The sequence below is a fragment of the Gorilla gorilla genome, chromosome 12, assembly GCF_029281585.2.
Source record: "Gorilla gorilla gorilla isolate KB3781 chromosome 12, NHGRI_mGorGor1-v2.1_pri, whole genome shotgun sequence".
In the NCBI taxonomy this organism is placed as follows: domain Eukaryota; kingdom Metazoa; phylum Chordata; class Mammalia; order Primates; family Hominidae; genus Gorilla; species Gorilla gorilla.
Window position 1 is genome coordinate 113,696,514 of NC_073236.2, and position 20,203 is coordinate 113,716,716.

The 20,203-nt window shown below is 40.8% G+C and overlaps 1 protein-coding gene across 1 annotated transcript in view; it reads left to right on the forward strand.

Annotated features, from left to right (window-relative positions):
* HADHA (hydroxyacyl-CoA dehydrogenase trifunctional multienzyme complex subunit alpha) overlaps positions 1-20,203 on the forward strand; it is a 54,546-nt gene that overhangs the window by 22,478 nt on the left and 11,865 nt on the right. Inside the window, exons 8-12 of the mRNA XM_019021302.3 lie at positions 7,564-7,686; positions 8,175-8,293; positions 10,100-10,156; positions 12,850-12,959; positions 18,538-18,672. Coding sequence (XP_018876847.2) covers positions 7,564-7,686; positions 8,175-8,293; positions 10,100-10,156; positions 12,850-12,959; positions 18,538-18,672 — 544 coding nt within the window. The remainder of the gene's footprint in view (positions 1-7,563; positions 7,687-8,174; positions 8,294-10,099; positions 10,157-12,849; positions 12,960-18,537; positions 18,673-20,203) is intronic.

Here is a 20,203-nt window from a genome sequence, read left to right on the forward strand (position 1 = left end):
GATCACCCTGAAGACTCTCCATATGAGGGATTCAGTGTAGGTTTCTGCTACTGGCTGATTGGGCACTCAACAGTGGCTGTAGCCAGATGGGCCTTGGTAAGTGAAAGTCCATATTGCCTAAGCCCATGCATAACCTCCACACCCACCATCATGGCCACTGTTCATGAAGCAGTGATAAGAGTGACTGCGGAAAGATGCTGACTGGTATCCATAGAACGAGTCATCCCATCCACTTTGATCATTGAAATCCTCGGCTGAGGTCACTCTTTGATGAGCATTTAATGGGACACAAGTGTTTTCACATTATTTGCCTATTCAGAGAGGTCTATCCACTGACCTATTCCCCAGGTGTCCTTGTATATTAGTTTGCTAGGGCTGCCATAACGAATACCAGACTGAGTGGCTTAAACAACAGAAACTTAACATGTTTTCTCGCATTTCTGGAAACTGGAAGTCTAAGATCAGGTGTTAGCAGGTTTGGTTTCTTCTGAGGCATCTCTCTTTGGCTTGCAGATGGCACTGCTTTCTTACTGTGTCTGCACATCCCTGGCATCTCTTTTGTGTGTCCAAATTTTTTCTTCTTATAAGGATACCAGTCAGATTAGATTAGGGTACACCCTAATGGCCTCTTTTTAACTTAATCACTTCTTTAAAGGCCCTATCCCCAATTACAGTCACATTCTGAGATACTGGAGGATAGGACTTCAACATATGAATGAGGTAGGGGGGACACAATTCAGCCCATAACACCTTGCCAACAGATTTTCATCTGTGTTCCCTATAAGTTCCTTACCACCCAGGCAAACCATTTGCCACAGCCTATGAATCAGAGTAGACCCTCAGCTCAGGCCATTTTTCTTTCTAGACAAAATGAACAACCAGGTGCACTGTCAGAAGTACTGCCTACTGGGAGGCTATCCTTTCACCACTGTCCTTAAGGGATGTCCCAGAAGGGACTGTAGTGTTACAGCTGTGCACTTCCAGGTGGTACCTGCGTATCACACAGAAATATCTACAAACCAGGCCTGAGTTTTTCTTTACCAATCAACTGGCCATAGAGAACTCCCCATGAGGCCATAGGTGCAGGCTGGGAAAGACAAAGAAGAACAGGGCCGTAGGGTATTTTGGCTACTTCCTCATGCAGCTTGTGCCTTTAGAGTCTGTTTAAGCCCAGTCTTACATATACCACTTCCATTTGATAATGGAGTGCTACCGTGTACACCCCACTTTATGGCTTAGTAGGTTAGACAACATCTGTTTCATGATCAGCAGCTCAGGTCACCAGTAACTTGATGCCCCATGGTTAAGCTTTGAGTCTCTGTGAAGTCCCACTAACAAGCCAAACACAGTTTCCCAAAAGGAGAGTAGTTATTCACAGAGGATGGTAGGGCTTTTTCTAAAATCCTAAGGGTCTGTGTTGTGATTCACCTAATAGAGATCTATTAAAGACTCCAGACAGCACCTCTGTCTGCTGCCGACACTTCAGGCGCCATCAGGTTTGAATCACGTGGCCCAAATGGCAGAACAGCTTCTCTTGTTCTGGGTCCCACTTAAACTAGCAGCTTTTTTAGTTACTCAGTAAATGGGCTGGAGTAGCAACCCAAATGAGTAATATGTTGTCTCCAAAATCTGAAGCAGCCCACCAGGTGTTCTCCGTGTTTTTTTGTGGTAGGAGGGGCCACGTGCAACACTTACCCTTTGCCATAGAAGGGATGTCTTTGTACGCCCCAGACCACTGGATCCCCAGAAATTTCACTAACATGGGAGGCCCTGAATTTTGGAGGGATTTATTTCCCACCTTCTGACACACACATGTCTTACCCCCAGTATGTCTAGAGTAGTTAATACTTCCTGCTCACCAGATCCATTCAGCATAATATCACAGTGTAATGAACCAGCATGATATCTTGTGGAAGGACAAGGTAATCAGGCTCTCTGTGGACTAAATTATGATATATGGTTGAAAACAATACACCCACCCCTAAGGTAAGACATTGAAGGTATATTGCTGAAAGCAAACTGCTTCTGGTGGTCTTTACTAACAGATACCAAGAAAAAAAAGCTTTTGTCAGATCAGTCACTGCATACCAGGTCCAAGGATGTATGTTAATTTGTTCAAGCAATAAAACGACATCTGGAACACCAGTTAGAATTGCAGTTGCCACCTGATTAGATGTACAGTAATCCACTGTCATTCTATAGGATCCATCTGTTTTCTGCACTGTCCAGAGTAGGCAAGTTGAATGAGAATGAAGTGGGAATCACCACCCCTACCGCTTTCAGTCCTTGATGGTGACACTAATCTCTGCAGTCCCTCCAGGATTGTGGTGTTGCTTTGGTTTACTCTTTTCTAGGTAGAGGCAGTTTTAGTGACTTTTACTTGGCTTTTCCCACCATAGTAGCCCTTACTCTACAAGTCAGAGAATATAGTGATATTACACATTGCTGAGTATGTCTGTTCCAATTGTACATTCTGAAACTGGGAAAATAACCGCAGGATGGGCTCAGGGACCTGCTAGGCCCACTGAGACAGACCTGAGCTAAAACTCATTGATCACTTGACTTCATAAGCCCCTACTCTGACTGCTGGACCACAGCGAAGTTTGGGTCCCCTGGAATTAGTGTTAGTTCAGAAGCCAGTGTCTAGTAATCCCCAAAAAATCATTGTTTCCCCTTCTCCAAGGCAAATAGCCATAGGTCCCTTTGGGGAAGGGTAGGAGAAAGATAAACAGGAAAGTCTCCTCAAGAGGACACAGCTTCCCTTTCATTAAGGAGATTCTGGGTCTGTAAACTAGCTCATTTCTGGGAATTGATTAAGGGGCCATGACTCCTTCAGGTGATTCAAGTTATACTTCTGTTTACCAGACCTAGAATTCTTCTGCTTATACAGATCAAGTAAGAGTTAGTAGACTGCCCATCTATTTCTTTTCTAGGGACACCATGATCAACCACCCAATGCTATAGGTCTCAGCAAGTCAGACTATTCTGATTACTGCTTTGGCTCCACTATTTATTATGGTAACTATGCCCACCTTGATTTGGCATGGTGCTGCTACTTGGGCCCTGCCACCCCGGGATTCCTTTATCCCCATTGCATTTAGGGATCCCAGTTGATGGTAGCAGTTCCCACTGTAATTTCTGACCTACAAAGAAAAGCAACCACAGAGCAAAGATGCTGGGCCTCACCTCACAAATTGATTTCTCACAGTGGTGGTGAAGGGTGCGTCCTCTAACCCTTCCAGGGTGACCTGTCAGTTCTTTGCTCCTTTTTTCTTCTTCCTGCTTTCTTTTGGATTAATAATTTTTTATTAGCCGGGCACGGTGGCTCACGCTTGTAGTCCCAGCACTTTGGGAGGCCGAGGTGGGCAGATCACGAGGTCAGGAGATGGAGACCGTCCTGGCTAACATGGTGAAACCCCATCTCTACTAAAAATACAAAAAATTAGCCTGGCCTGGTGGCACGTCTGTAATCCCAGCTACTTGGGAGGCTGAGGCAGGAGAATCACTAGAACCTGGGAGGTGGAGGTTGCAGTGAGCCGAGATCACACCACTGCACTCCAGCCTGGGCAACAGAGCGAGACTCCATCTCAAAAAAATATATATATTTTTTGTCTTCATTACTGGCCTTTTACTTTGCTTTTCCCTTTTAGTGGTTGCTCTGGGGTTTTACAGTATACATTTTTAACCCATCACAGTCTATTTTCTTTCTTTCTTTTTTTTTTTTTTTTTTTTTTTTGAGACGGAGTCTTGCTCTGTTGCCTAGGCTGGAGTGCAATGGTGCGATCTTGACTCACTGCAATCTCTGCCTCCCAGGTTCAATCAATTCTCTTGCCTCAGCCTCCTGAGTAGCTGGGATTACAGGTGCACACCACCACACCTAGCTAATTTTTGTATATTAGTAGAGATGGGGTTTCACTATCTTGGCCAGGCTGGTCTCAAACTCCTGTCTTCAAGTGATCTGCCTGCCTTGGCCTCCCAAAGTGCTGGATTACAGGTGTGAGCCACCGCACCCGGCCGGTTTTCAATTGATAATATTTTCCTGTGGTGTCAGAACCTTAAAAGAGTATGCATTTATTTTGTATACTCCCCATTTTTGCTATTGTTGTTATACATTTTACTGCTATATACATTATAAATTCTTGTATATATTGGTATATTTGTTTTAGATAATTATCTCTTAAGGAGAATAAATAATTAGAAAAGATCTTTTTTATAGTTGCCCACATAGTTACCATTTTTAGTGCTTTTTATCCTTTATATAGGTAGATCCAGATTCCCATCTGATTTGGTTTTCTTGAAACCTGAAGAACTTCCTTTAGTGTTTTCTGTAGTGTAGGTCTGTTCTTACCTTTTGATTTGTCTGACAAAATCTATTTCCCACTTCATTTTTAAACATATTTTTCCTAGATTGCTAATGTTTCCTTTTTTCTCTCTTTTTTTTTTGAGACAGAGTCTCACCCTGTTGCCCAGGCTGGAGTGCAGTGGCACAATCTCAGCTCACTGAAACTTCCACCTCCCGGGTTCAAATGATTCTCCTATCTCAGCCTCCTGGATAGCTGGAATTACAGGCACCCACTACCACACCTGGTTAATTTTTGTACTTTTAATAGAGTTTCTCCATGTTGGCCAGGCTGGTCTTGAACTCCTGACCTCAAGTGATCTGCCCACCGCGGACTCCCAAAGTGCTGGGATTACATGAGCCACCACACCTGGCTGGCTAATGTTTTTCTTTTGGTACTTTATAAATGTCTCCATTGTGTTTGGCTTGCATAATTTCTGATGAAAAGTCTGTTGTCACTTTTATCTTGGCACTTTTTTGTTTGTTTGTTTCTTTTTGAGACAGGGTCTTGCTCTGTTGCCCAGGTTAAAGTGCAGTGGTATGATCATAACTCACTGAAGCCCCGAACTTCTGGGCTCAAGCAATCTTTCCACGTCACCCTCTCGAGTAGCTGGGATGACAGTCATGCACCACCATGCCCAGCTAATTAAAAAAAAAATTCTTTTTGTAGAGACAAGGTCTTACCATGTTGCCCAGGCTGGTCTCAAACCCCTGGGCTCATGTGATCCTCCCGCCTCAGCCTCCCAAAGCACTGGAATTACAGGCATGAGCCACTGTGCCCAGCTGTCATTCTTTTCTTTATACTTCTATATATGATGTGCCTTTCCCTTCCTCTGTCTGCTTTCAGATTTTCCTTTTATGACTGGTTTTAGCAATTTGATTATGATGTGCCTTGGTTTGTTGGGACTTTTTTTAAGTTATTATGTCTGGGATTCATTGAGCATCTTGGACATATGGGCTTATAGTTTTCGTAAAAATTGGAGGCTTCTTTGGCTATTATTTCTTCAAATATTTTTCTGTCTCCCTCCCCTTTTTGGAGATTCCAATTTCACATTGTTAGGTCATTTGATATTGCCCAAAAATGAAGCTCTGGGTTGTTTGTTTTAGGTCTTCTTTCATTCTGGTTATTTCTACTGCCATGTGTTCAAGTTTCCTGATGTTTCCCTCTTCAGTGTATCCCTGCTGTTAATCCAATCCCATGTGATTCACTTTTTTTTTTCAGACGGGGTCTTGCCGAGTCTGGTCCTTGAGCTACTGGGCTCAAGTGATCCTCTCGCCTCAGTCTCCCAAGTAGCTGCGGTTGATTCACTTTTATATCTTCAGTTTCTCCTCATTATCGTCCTGTTTTCCTCTACCTTCTGTAACATACAGCATGAATTTACAGTAGTCTTGAACATCATGTCTGCTCCTTCTATCATTTTTTTCATTTCTGAATCTGTGTCTATTTATTGATCTGTCTCCTGGCTATGGGTCATTCTTTCCTTGCTTCATTTCATGCCTTTTATGGTGGTTCTTTCCTCAGCTGCAGATAGTTTCCCCTCATGCACATGCAGAACAATACTCGGCCAGAGTTTCAAGGACCGCTCCTTAGAGCTCTGGAGCTCTCCTGTTGTGCAGCAGCTGCTCTCCAGCATTTCACGTCACAGATTCCAGCTGCCCTGGCCTCCCTCAGGATTATGACTGTGTTAGGACTTTTCTGGACACTGAACTTTTGTGACTCCAAAGTTTTGGGCTTAGTTATTATTCCTCCTTCCCCACACAGGTTCAAAATAGGTCAAATGGTCCAGGCTCGGTGGCTCACACCTGTAATCCTAGCACTTTGGGAGGCCGAGGTGGGCAGATCATTTGAGGTCAGGAATTCAAGACCAGCCTGGCCAACATGGTGAAACCCCATCTCTACTAAAAATAGAAAATTTAGCTGGGCACAGTGGCATGCACCTGTATTCCCAGGTACTCAGGAGGCTGAGGCAGGAGAATCGCTTGAAACTGGGAGGCAGAGGTTGCAGTGAGCCGAGATCACACTGCTGCACTCCAGCCTAGGTTACAGAGTGAGACTCCATCTCAAAAAAAAAAAAAAAAAAATAGGTCAAATGTCTTAAGGGAGATATTGGTTGTATGTCTGCTATGGGTTCCCTCATTTGGGATTTTGTTTCCTAAGTACCACAGTACTGCACAACATTGCCATTTTGACCCCAGCCACCTCCTCCAATGTGGCTCTTACAGACTTTTGATTGAGAGCCTGGTAGGTGTCTGTTTTCACAGCACTATAAATTGTGTTCTTTGGATTCTTTTTAAATAGAGGTGGGGTCTCACTATGTTGCCCAGGCTGGTCTTGAGCAATCCTCCTGTGTCAGTCTTCCAAAGTGCTGGGATTATAGGCATGAACCACTGCACTTGTTCTTCAGATTTTTTGAGCCTAGCTCTGTAACCTCTTGCCCCAAGCAGGTTCAAGATCTGGCAGAGGCCTTGCGTGGAAAATCAGTTGCATATTGGTTTCAGGCCCCCTTCTCCATAGAAGTACCTTATCTGTTAAACATCATGATACTATGAGAGACTTCACTCAACCTCTCTGAGCTAGCCCCTTCCTCCTTGTATACCATCTTAGACTTTCACAAATGTTCCTTGGGGAAAACTGGCTTTGCACTTGGTTTCTTCTAGCTTCTAATCTGTTGTACATGACCACCAAAAACTCTGATGGTTTCACTTTCCTTCTGCTTGAGTCAAGTCCAGTCTTCAGTCCATGCCCAAAAGCATTACACATCCCTGAAAAGAAAATGATCAGCAATCATCAGTTCAGCTAAGATAGGCTCTTGCTCTCTAGAATTTTAGTTCATGTTGTCCTTGTTACTTCCATAGCTCCCCAGTGTCTTTACAAATGATTTCATGATTTGTTCTTTTTTCTTTCCAGTTTTGCAGCAAGAATGCAGGTTGCAGTAGACATAATGCATTCCTTTTGTGTGTGTTACATACTACATTCTACTCAGAAGTGGAAGCCAAATGAAACAGTTTAAGACCGCGTTTTCTACCTAGAGCATATTGTTGCTCCTCTATTCATTGTGATTTCCCTTCTTTGACTTCTTGGTTTATGACTTTGCCACCTACCAGTTTCCAGTCTGAAATGGAACGCTGTGCTAGGGCCTTTGGCTTTGGCAAGTCTGGGTTTTTCACTACCTGGGACTGGTCTAAGCCTGATTTGCATTCCAGTGTTGCATTCATTTTTATAGGACCAGGACTAAAACCGCCAGAGGAACGGACAATAGAATACCTAGAAGAAGTTGCAATTACTTTTGCCAAAGGACTAGCTGATAAGAAGATCTCTCCAAAGAGAGACAAGGGATTGGTGGAAAGTGAGTATCATTGTTAAAGAACAAAGGCAAAGCTTCTTTCCTGAGAATTTAATTTTATTTGCTGTAGATTCAAAATGAGGAAGTGGTAAATGCATTATTTACTCAAAGCATAAAGTCAGCCTTAGGAGATGTAACAACTCCTCAACTTTACACTATCCAGTTAAAGCCAATTTTTAAAACCTTTTTTTTTCCTTATGATGACCCTTGAGTCACAGAAAACTTTTCATTTTAGAAAATGTTAAGCATGAACACAAAAAGACTAGATAACAGTGTTATAAACACTCATGTACCCAAGGCCCAGCTTTAACATTCATCACTTAGCATGTTTAAGGTAGTGCTTAGGTTGAAATTTATATTGTGTGTATCAGAATAAAGAGCAGTTCTTGCAGATAGCTAGAATTACTTCATTTTTATAGAGTTTAGAGGATAAACTAACAAGGGAATCTAGGCTCTTTATAGTAAATATCTAAAAGCATTTTATTTTACAGAATTGACAGCGTATGCCATGACTATTCCATTTGTCAGGCAACAGGTTTACAAAAAAGTGGAAGAAAAAGTGCGAAAGCAGACTAAAGGCCTTTATCCTGCACCTCTGAAAATAATTGATGTGAGTCTTACCCAATATTCCCACTTTTCTCATATTTCCTTCCTTTATATAGATCACTCCTCCTTATTGCCATTCTGGACCATGTATGTTGAGTACTAAATTTCTTAATTCTGCTATTAAAGTATTTACCAAAAATAAGGGAAGGGCATAGCAAGCTGTAAGGACTCATATAAAGTGATATATTTGGGGAAAATCAGTGCTGGACTTACTCATTGATTGATGCAGTTAAATGTATCAGTAACAAACCAGAAAACCAGGAAAGGAACCTAAGTCATATCAGTATAACAAAGCCATTAGAGTGTCAGGCAGTAAGCAAAAAGTAGTTGAAACAAAATTGATGGCTCTGTTCTATTCTTGGTCAACATCATTGTCAGTACCTAAAATCCCTCAAGGACTTCTTCATTGCTGTAATTATAAAAAAGATGTAATGATGTAGAGAAGCTCTGCAAAAGATCAATGAGAATAATTAAAATGATCACAGGATTCAAGAAATCTCCAACAGTAGACTTTAAAACTTAGAACTTTTCAGTGTGGAAAGTCCAAGATTAAGAGAGTATATAACCAAAGACTTCAGAATTGGTGAATGGGTCAGTCAGCAAGTATATCTTGAGCAGAAGGCAGCAAAGCACATAAAATATGAAACATGCCCCCACCTGCCTTCGTCTCACAGGCTGGACTGGGGAAGTTAGATATATATATGTGTTAAGGTGGATAGCCTTTAAGAGATATAAGGCAGCATAAGATTAATGCCAGATGAGTGGGACAGAGGAGGCAACAATTACCATGAGACAAAGAGATCAGTAAGTGCCTCATGGGATCTGACTGCAACCCTGAAAGCTGGGTGGAGGATAGGTGAAGGGAAAGTATTGCCAAGGAGGGTGGGCATTTAGAGCAAAGTTATGGAAGCTGGAAAACAGGCTCTTCAAGGAACATTAGTGAGACCAGTGTTTGTGGGGGATAATGAGATGTTAGTCTGAAGAAAGGCAGATTGAAGCTGGATTTTAGAAGGTTGGTAATAATGAATTGAGAAATTTTACCTTTGTCCGATAAAGATTCTAGAGAGCCATTTTCATGGTAGTGGGTAAAAATGGTTTCGAAGGAGAGACAAAGTAGAGCAGTGAATTAACAAAACTGTCCTGATAATCCAGGCTTGAGCTTTGAATAAGGCCCTGAGATAGAATAGTAAAAATAGGAAAGCAGCAACAGGCTTGCCAAAGAGAGGTTATGAGTTAGGTTCAGATATATTGAGTTCAGATATTTTGGGAAATTCAAGCAACAGTAGTTTAGACAGAGAAGTCAGAGTTAGAGATGTCAATTTGCTTATTTCTAAAAATTTTTCATTCTCATAAATTATGATAGTAAGTACAGGGTTTTTTTTTTCATCTTTTATATTTGCCATTGTACTTAGGATAGTACTTACCCCAAATGTTACATTGAATTTTGTAGAGTTCATTAATGTGATAAACTAGGTCATGCATCTGAGGGAGAAAGTGTAGAGAGTGAGAAGGGCTGAAAGTGGAAGTTGAGGATCTGCTTACATTTGAAGATCAGGAGAGAAGCCGGAAGAGTAATTCAAGCTTTGTCTTTCCTTCTCATGGCCATGTTATGCTAGATTTAGCAGTAGCCTCAAAGATGGAGAATTAAGTCAGTCCAGAGCAGCCAGATCCTCAGTCCTCTTCTCTTTCTCATTCCAGTCTAGACTTTTGACTTACTCTTTGAGGACTAACACTGGCAATTTTATTTAGCATTATTGTACATCTCGCCAATCTATTCCAACGCTGAGCAAGTGCTTTATATGTTTTTTAGGTGGTAAAGACTGGAATTGAGCAAGGGAGTGATGCCGGTTATCTCTCTGAATCTCAGGTAAACTTATTTCCTTTCAATGTTTTATTATCAGTTAAAGGAAAACTAAAGATCCAATCCTCTGTATAAAGCTGAAAAAGGAAAAAAATATCCAAAGCCTAGTAAAAATTGTTTTCTTCCAGTGCTTATCATCTCTTATGATTAATCTCAGTGAGCAAGTGGATGCTAAGAATACCCTAATCGGGCCAGGCATGGTGGTTTACCCCTGTAATCCCAACACTCTGGGAGGCCGAGGTGGGCAGATCGCTTGAGCTCAGGAGTTCAAGACCAGCATATGCAACATGGCAAAACCCCATCTTTACAAAAACTACAAAAGTTAGCCAGGCATGGTGGCATGCACCCACAGTCCCAGCTACTTGCAGGGCTGAGGCAGGAGAATTGTTTGAGTCCAGGAGGTCAAGGCTGCAGTGAGCTAAGTAAGATCGCACCACTGCATTCCAGCCTGGGTGACAAAGTGAGACCCTGTCTCCAAAAAAAAAAGAAAAAAAAAGAAAAAAAAGAAAAAACCCTATGGTCTGCAGATGTTTGAACTTACTTTTAGTAATAAGGTTGTCTCTACAAAGGGCAGGAACAGAGTTCTAATCCTTTCAAAACAAGTCACTTGGGTGTTTTTTGTCCTGCACTTGGGCAGGTTTTATTGAGACAAAATGAATACAAAGATAGAAAAATATTTTTCTTACATGTTAAGGCCTAGAGATGATGAAATTGAATTTTTTGGTAAATTGGAAAAGGAAAGGAAGTATCTTGTACCCATTAAAAGACGAAGACAGAAGAGATGTATGTACCAGCTTTACCTGTGTACTTTTCTAGCAACTTGGTGATGTTGCAAATTTAAGTGATTTGTGTTTGTTTTTAAGTTTTAAATGATCATCGAAGAATGGTTGCTCTTTTATAAAGTTGAATATCTCTTATCCAAAATGTTTGGGACTAGAAACATTTCAGATTTCAGACTTTGTCAGATAGTGGAATATTTGCATATATATGATGAGAGATCTTGGGAATGGGATCAGAGTCTAAACATGAAATTAATTTCATATACACGTTATACACATAGCCTGATGGTAATATCATACATTATTTTTAATAATTTTTCACATAAAACAGTTTTGACTGCAGCTCATAACGTGTAATATCTTGCCCATGACATCATGTTGGCACTCAAAAAGTTTTGGATTTTGGAGCATTTTGGATTTTGGATTTTCAGATTAGGGATGCTCAACCTGTAAAAGGACAAAAAAAAAAATCTGAAGAGCTCAGGACAAGTACCAGAAAAACACTTCTGGTACTAGATGTCTCATTGGGCATTTCTGATTTTTTAAAAATATAACCAAGTGCACATAAACATACGTACAGAAAAATTGAGGAATAAGTTTCACGAATCAGTAACTGTCCTGTGTGCATTGTGCTCAGTATTTTCTGTGTATTCCTCTTTTTATATATATAATGCTTATTGCCACCCACTAAATTTCTGACCATTGATGAATCTTTTGCCCACGTTTGAAAATCACTGGTTTATTAGATAAAACATCCTGTATCAAGATTAGTAAAGCATTGATTGTGTTGTCATTTTATGTTCTTTTGGGTCATGAAAGCAACTTTATTAGAGGGATTCTTTTGAAATGCTCTTTGTAACCATGCAATCTTACCAGTATATCCTAGTGATATTAATAATAGCTAACCTTGAGACCCTGGTCATTTTACTGGTGTTCTCATTTAATCCCCCAGAACAATACTGTAAAATGGGTATTGTTTTTCCCATTTTTAAGGATGAAGAAAGCTTCACAATGGGGCAGTGGCAGAGACAGGATCTGTCAAATCCTAAATATTATGCCTTTAACCACCAAGTTGAGACTTTTTCTCCATAAATTAAGCTACTTTTAAAAGTGGTAAGTCCCACGTGGGCAGCCTGCTACAGTGGAAAAAGAACCGGAGTTCGAGGCGAGGCACGGTGGCTCACGCATGTAATCCCAGCACTTTGGAAGGCCAAGGCGGGCAGATCACAAGGTCAGGAGATCGAGACCATCCTGGCTAACACGGTGAAACCCTGTCTCTACTACAGATACAAAAAATTAGCCAGGCGTGGTGATGGGCACCTGTAGTCGCAGCTACTCAGGAGGCTGAGGCAGGAGAATGGCGTGAACCTGGGAGGTGGAGCTTGCAGTGAGCCAAGATCGTGCCACTGCACTCCAGCCTGGGCGACAGTGCGAGACTCCATCTCAAAAAAAAAAGAACTGGAGTTCAGAGTCATACTGTCTTGGTTCAAGTTCCATTTCTGCCACTTTGAGGCAGTATAGCCTTGAGCAAAGTCACTCCATTTCTTTGGACCTCCTCTTCCCAATCTGTAAAATGAGAGGGTTGGTTTGAGATGATTGTGGAGGCTCATTTTGGCCCTGAGACTCTAGTTTTATGAAAAAGGTTACCACACCTCTGGTGTAAAGAATCTGAGAGCTTAGTTATATCCAAAACTTTCTTCAACACAGTAGTTGGAAAGTGCTCCAGATAAGACAAGTAAAGACAAGACACATCAGTTGGAGACAGACTTCTGCAGCACTGAACCCCCAAACTCCCCCGCATCCCCAGGGACTCAGGCTTCACATGCATTACCTCTGCTCTTCAGAGGAACCTGAACTGAAGGAATCCATATAACCTAGACTGTGAAGTTCTACCTTTTCTCATTCCCCTTTACTTTTCAGAAATTTGGAGAGCTTATAATGACCAAAGAATCAAAGGCCTTGATGGGACTCTACCATGGTCAGGTCCTGTGCAAGAAGAATAAATTTGGAGCTCCACAGAAGGATGTTAAGTAAGTTAAACTCTACGTAGGAAGCCCTTGTGAATTTTACTGTGTGCAAAGCTCACAGAGGCTTTGAAGATCTACAGAGCTAGATCTGTATCTTGATTCAGTCTTGCCCTCAACTTCTTTCCTGAGCACATTTGAGCCCTTATGTCTACTAAAAACTTTTTGGCTTTCAAAGTTCTGCCTGTTCTGAGTTTTTTCCAAACCCCTCTGGTCATTCCTATAGAGGCTTTCTTGTCACATATTGTTGTTGCCTAGAAGTCTGGTTTAGGTCCCCCTTCCCAAACCACACACTCCCTCTGCACTGTTCAATGATCATCTCTCTCCCTGTGATTTGAGATGTCATCTCTGGGAACTCACACTTCTTCCTCATTAAAAAACATAAAACCTCATTGTAATTGTTAAAATCTTGTCCTTCTTTTAGCTTACAACCTAAGTATTGGAAAATCTGTTTGCCTCTTTTATGTGTATTGCCATAAGCCTGCCTTTTTCCATATTATGCTGCCTAATAGCTCTTCAGAGTCTATGTTTAATGATGCAACTTATAGCTCTGTGGTTCTCAGCGTGGACAATTTTGCCTCCCAGGGGGACATTTGACAATGCCTGGGAACATTTTTGGTTGTCACAACTAGGGAGGAAGGGATGCTACTGGCATCTGTGGGTGGAGGCCAGGGATGCTGCTAACCATCATATAATGCACAGATAGTCCCCACCATAAAGAAATATCCAGTTTGAAATGTCAGTAGTCCTGAGGTTCAGCTGTTCTAGCTGAACTGCTGTGGCTGATTTAAGAGAAGCAGCTAATGATACTGCCTTCTCCATCCTCTCACCTTTAATGAGATTACAAATACAAAATACAAAATAAAATGGATAAGAAGTCCGGGTGAAACAGGTAAGATTCTAACCAAGAGGGCTGATTTCCAATTAGAATCTGAAATACAACCTTAACTGCTTCTCTCAAACATTTAGTGACTGCTATCAATCCCATCTGAAGAGCCAATTGCATTTGTTCCACCTAACATTGATAGTACCTTGCATTCGATGAGCAGGGTAAATTACTTCCATGTTGCAGGAAGAAAATTATGGCCACTTAAACCTGTATCTCTTTACACATTCTACAAAAATCAACAGATTAATAAGGAAAACAAAGCCACCCATTCCCTGTGCACGGCATAAATAGAAGGCAGAGAAGCATCCTGCAAAATTACAAAACCTAGATACACCAACTTCTATCCCTCCCCACCGTATCCCTCCATGTACACAAAGAATGCTGTCAATTAAAGAAACTGCACTTTGCAACAGAAGAGGGTACTCTTAAATTAAGAAACCTAGTGTCTTAATTTATTAACTCCAGACTCCTCCTGCCTGAGCATTTATTGTCTTATGGAGATAGTATATATCTCCATGTAACAATAAAATACCCCTTGGAAAAGGTGGTATTGTGTAGTCAGTATGCAAAAAAGAAAGACAGCACCCACAAAAAGCTAATATAAGAAAAAAAGAGAAAATGAGAATCAGAATACTGAAGTTGATGAAAATTCTGTCCCCCAAAAAACAACCACAATGCAGAAGAAGACTATAACAGAACTTGATTTAAATATTCTTAAATCAGCATTTGTAAATCAGAAAAACAACTGCCTTGAATCAAAAATTCAAAAACTCAGAACTAAATGGACAGAAAAACAGGATAAATATAGGAGTTGACCTAACTTGGGAAAGACATTGAAGAAAAAGTTAGCATCATCTTAGAAATGAAGAATAAGCTATAAGATACCCAAGGCAAAATATGTTAAACTGAAAATTGAATAATGAACATTGTAGATAGGGTGTCCCCCTTCCTGCTTTCCCAGTTATCAGTAATTCTTCCACTTTCATTTCTCTAGGCCCCTTCCCCCTTGCCTTGGATGATAACTGGAATTCCTTATCTATTGTCTCTTTACAAATTAATCTTTCATATGAATAATGCATTCCATCAGTTCTAATAAGTGAAGAGCAGTACTTATGAAAAAAAAAATACTGAGCTACAAATTAGTATACAGACAAGGTACCATGTTATGCATTCCTCAAATCACAACATTTCTGTGTAATCAACCCTCAAAAGTTCATGTCACCCAGCAGTTGGCTTATAAAGCATCATGCACCATAGATGTTAGCCTGCTGGGTAATTACACAAGTGGGTCATTTCAAGGGTGCTGAAGATGTTTATTAGAAGTATTCCGTAGATTGTGAAGTGTGTTAATTTAACTCTACATTGTTGTAGACAAATATTAAACAACTATAAAGCCATCATGAAAATTCTGGTGTTAATGAAGTGGAGCATAACAGTTAAGAAATGAGTAATATTTTAGCTGTGGATTCTGTTATACCAAAAAAGCTTTAAACACAGTTTTAGATTTTACTATTATTGTTACTAATAGCTAAAGTTAACATTCCAGCAAATGCCCTCCCACCAAAAAAAAAAAAAAAAAAAAAAAACCTACTAAATAATGCATTCTTTTTCTCCTTTCAAAAAAATTATAAATAAGATTATAAGATACTCTTTTGTGTTTATGGGATTTTTTTTGTTGGGGGAAAGGGGTGGGTTTGTTTTTTTAGAGACAGGGTCTCATTCTGTCACCCAGGCTGGAGTGCAATGGCATAATCACAGCTCACCATAACCTTAAACTCCTGGGCTCAAGCAGTCTTCCCACCTCTGTCTCCTGAGTAGCTGAGACTACAGGCACACACCACCACACCCGGCTCATTTTCAAATATTTTGTAGAGATGAGTTCTTGCTAAGTTGCCCAGGCTGATCTCAAAATTCTGGCCTCAAGCAGTCCTCCTGCCTCATCCTCCCAAAGCACTACGATTATAGGCATGTGCCACCATGCCTGGCCTATACTTATGGTATGTTTTAACATAAAAGGAATCCTTCTGTATGGATCCTGTAGCTTGCACTTTTTACTCAGTGATATGACTTGGAGATGTAGATTAGTACATATCAGGTAACTCCTTCCTTTTAATCCCCTGTTGACGAATTACTGGCTATTACAATTTTTCATTACAAACATTATTATATAGCTGTTCATCACAGCATGTCATCTTGTGTATAAGTGCATCTCTGTAAAGTAGATAATGACGAGTAGAATTACTATGTTATACAGTATGCAGTTCTTGGTTTTAACAAAACCAAAGAACCCCCCCAAAGTAGGACAAAGTATACTTCCGTCAACCATGCATGAAAGAACTAATTTTTTGTACATCCTAACTGATACTTTTTGCCAGGTGTGGTGGCTTACACCTGTAATCCCAGCACTTTGGGATTCCGAGGTGCGTGGATCACCTGAGGTCAGGAGTTCGAGACCAGCCTGGCCAACATGGTGAAACCCCATCTCTACTAAAAATACAAAAATTAGCTGGGTGTGGTGCTGGGCACCTGTAATCCCAGGTACTCAGGAGTCTGAGACAGGAGGATCGTTTGAACCTGGGAGGCAGAGGTTGCAATGAGCTGAGATCACACCGTTGTACTCCAGCCTGGGCGGCAAGAGTGAAACTCCATCTTAAAAAAAAAAAAAAAATTGCCAGTCTGATGCATCTCATTTTAATTTGCATTGCCCCAATTATTAGGGAAATTGAACATCTTTTTATTATTATTATTATTTTCGTAATAGAGATGAGGTCTCACTGTGTTGCCCAGGCTGGTTTCAAACTCCTGAGCTCAAGCGATCCTCCCTCCTAGGCCTCCCAAAGTGTTAGGATTACAGGCATGAGCTACCGTACCTGGCTGAAATTGAGCATCTTTACTGACAATTTGCTTTGTTCTTTTATGAATTGCTTTATATCCCTTGCCCATTTTATTTCGTTGTCTTTTTAAATTGATATATGCATGTTCTGTTTTTCCAGTAGTATCCTTTGTCTGCTGTATATGTCACAAATTCTTCCCATTCTATGGTTGTCTTAATTTTGTGGGTTCATTTGTCAAACAGAATTTTTTTTTTTTTAAGATGGAGTCTCACTCTGTCACCTAGGCTGGAATGCAGTGGCACAATCAGCTCACTGCAACCTCCGCCTCCCAGGTTGAAGCAATTTTCCTGCCTCAGCCTCTTGAGTAGCTGGGATTAGAGGTGCACACCACCACACCCAGCTAATTTTTTTATTTTTGTATTTTGGTGAGGTTGGTCTTGAACTCCTGACCTTGTGATCTGCCCACCTTGGCCTCTCAAAGAAAGAGCTGGGATTACAGGCATAAGCCACTGTGCCCAGCCAAAACAGAAATTTTTAATTTTGATGTAGCAAATGTATCAGTCTTTTTTTTCAGTCCCTATTTTTTGTTTCTCTACTGTATTTTCTCATTGTCCTGCAATTACTTATCACTCACCATATAAATATTTGTACCATTACAAAGCCGTATTTAGAAGATGCTCCTGGGACTTGAAGTTAGATTTCCTTTTCAGGACTTTAGTATGATTTTTGAACATTATAATCAGAATGGTTAAGAATGAAACTTTATCCCTCATTTCAACTCTAATTTGGATAACAATGCTGTAAACTTGGGCTTCTTTTATGAAGAGATTCTTTAACATTTTTTCTTAGTTATTTACTATGGGAATATGGCAAATTATTCCAGAACTATAGGGAACTAAAATGAATAAGCAGATATGATCTCTGGTCCTCAAAAGGCTTAGAATTTAATTGAGGAGACAAATAATGGACACGAAGCCATTCCAGGATACTCTGGGGGTAAATCAAGTCGTCCTGAGAAGTTCTAGAGGAATTCAGGGGCAAAAAAAGGTAGCAATGTGCATATGTGGAAGTGTTTAAGGAAGGGATAAGGTCTGGAAGCAAAGAGACCATGGAGGAGACTTTGAATTCATCCAGACGAGGAGTGATAAAGGCACAGATTTTGGGGGAAATGAAAGATTACACGATGGCTCACACCTGTAATCCCAACTCTTTGGGAGGCTGATGTGGGAGGATCATTTGAGGCCAGGCCAGGAGTTCGAGACCAGCCTGGGCATCATAGTGAGACCCTATCTCTACAAAAAAACTTAAAAATTAGCCAGGAGTGGTGATATGCACCTTTAGTCCGAGCTACTCAGGAGACTGAGGCAGAAAGATCACTTGTACCCAGGAGTTCAAGGCTGCAGTAAACCTAGGATTGCACCACTGCACTCCAGCCTGGGTAAGGGAGCAAAACCATGTCTCTCAAAAAAAGAAAGAAAGATGACTGGCAAATAGTCAAAATCACTAACAAGTTGTTCAATAAGAAAAGAGGTTGGTCTTTTTGTTCGAAAAACAAAAATACTCATGTTGACTTAAATGTAAACTGGTTGTTTTGTTTTCAGTGATTTCGAAGCATGATTGAAGATTAGTATAATTCTGTCTTCTTGGGTAGACCAGTTCTTTTAGACCTGGTGGGTTTTTGCACTTAACTTTTAAAATCAATCATTTATTAAAGCTGTGTTTTTAATAAATAAAAATTATTTGAAACACCTTATAGTTGTGCCTGCATTAGTTGGTTTATTCAATAACTTAGGCAATCTTCCACTTTGACTGAAATGATTAAGATCAGTTTACCGAAAGTCATTTCGTCCTTTCCTTGCAGGCATCTGGCTATTCTTGGTGCAGGGCTGATGGGAGCAGGCATCGCCCAAGTCTCCGTGGATAAGGGGCTAAAGACTATACTTAAAGATGCCACCCTCACTGCGCTAGACCGAGGACAGCAACAAGTGTTCAAAGGGTAAGCCTGCTCTCTCTCTTTCCAAGAGTTAGAATGTCCTTTGTTTCTTGGTTGTTTTTTGTGGTGGCTTGGTGGGTTTTTTTGTTTGTTTGTTCTTGCCATCACGGATTCCTTTTTCCTGAACATAATGAGTTCTAGATACTCCGTAGTGAAGCCAAGTTTCTTTTGATTTTTAGAAATGCCAATTCCTTCTTTGACTTCGTTTTGTTATAGATATCATAGACAATTAACATCCTTGGAGTCTGTAGTCTTTGAATGCAGAAGGGAAAATCTTATCTAGTAGATACTTGTTAATGCCATTTTACACTTTCGTATCAGGCCTGCAGATTTTGATATAGTTTGCAGGTAATTGCTCTATTGTTAAGGATTATTGAAACAGCATGACTGTCTCTGTTGAGAAGACTGAGTGAGGTTAGGATGTAAGGAAATGGGCAGTAACTGCAGGGGGAAGGCAGGGCCGGGATCAGGACTCTTCAGACTTTTATTTCCTGACTGGCATTACAGAGAGAAGCCATGAACTGATTCCTCCACAGTGTCTGGGGCTTTACAGAATATCTCCATCTTACCTCTGAATTAATAAAGGGGGAATATTATTCCCCTTCTTCACCACCTGCCTCTCTCACCATCACACACATGCTGCCTGTTTTGCAGAGGGGAAGGTGGAGCAGCAGCTTGGCCAAATGGAGGGTTGGTTTGATCAGTTTTCTGCTCACATTTAATGGACAAGCTGGCTGCACTTAAAGCATCCTGCATGTGACTTTTAGCTGAGTGAGCTTTTTTGTTTCTTAAATGAATTAGATAGCTTAAGCATGTTGTTATCCCTTTTCTGCAGAGAAGCTCACATATTGCTGCCATAATGCTAACCAGGACCTGGCAGGTTTCATCGTGTTGGCAGATTATTGTAAGATAACAAGTTGTAGTAGAAGATTCTGACCAAAAAAATGACGTGTGCTAGATAGCAGCAGTGCCCTGAAACTAGCATGCAAGCATCCCAAACAGCATTCCATACCATCACCAAAGTAAGAAATTGTTGCTCTAAAATAGTTTCCTCCCCCAGTCTCTCTTGAATAGTGTCCTGGGTTCCCCTTTTTGTCTTAGAAACATCAGGTTCTGGCGAGTGCCGCTCACCACACTGCTGACTTGGGACATAATAGTTCCTGTCCTCTCTTGGGAATAGTTTAATCAGGCATTAGAATTAGAGCAACTGATAATGTTTTGAATGCTGACAAGTATCTTGTTTGCTGACTGCTGTCATGATTGTCAAAAACAAAAGCTTTGAGCCCATACTTTTAAGACCTTATTTGATGTTTTTGTTTCTTTTGAGACAGAGTCTCACTCTATTACCAAGGCTGGAGCACAATGGTGCAATCTTGGCTCACTGCAACCTCTGCCTCCCGGGTTCAAGCGATTCTCATGCCTCAGCCTCATGAATAGCTGAGACTACAGGCATGCGCCACCATGCACAGCTGATTTTTGTTTTTCTTATAGAGATGGGATTTCACCATGTTGGTTAGGCTGGTCTTGAACTGGC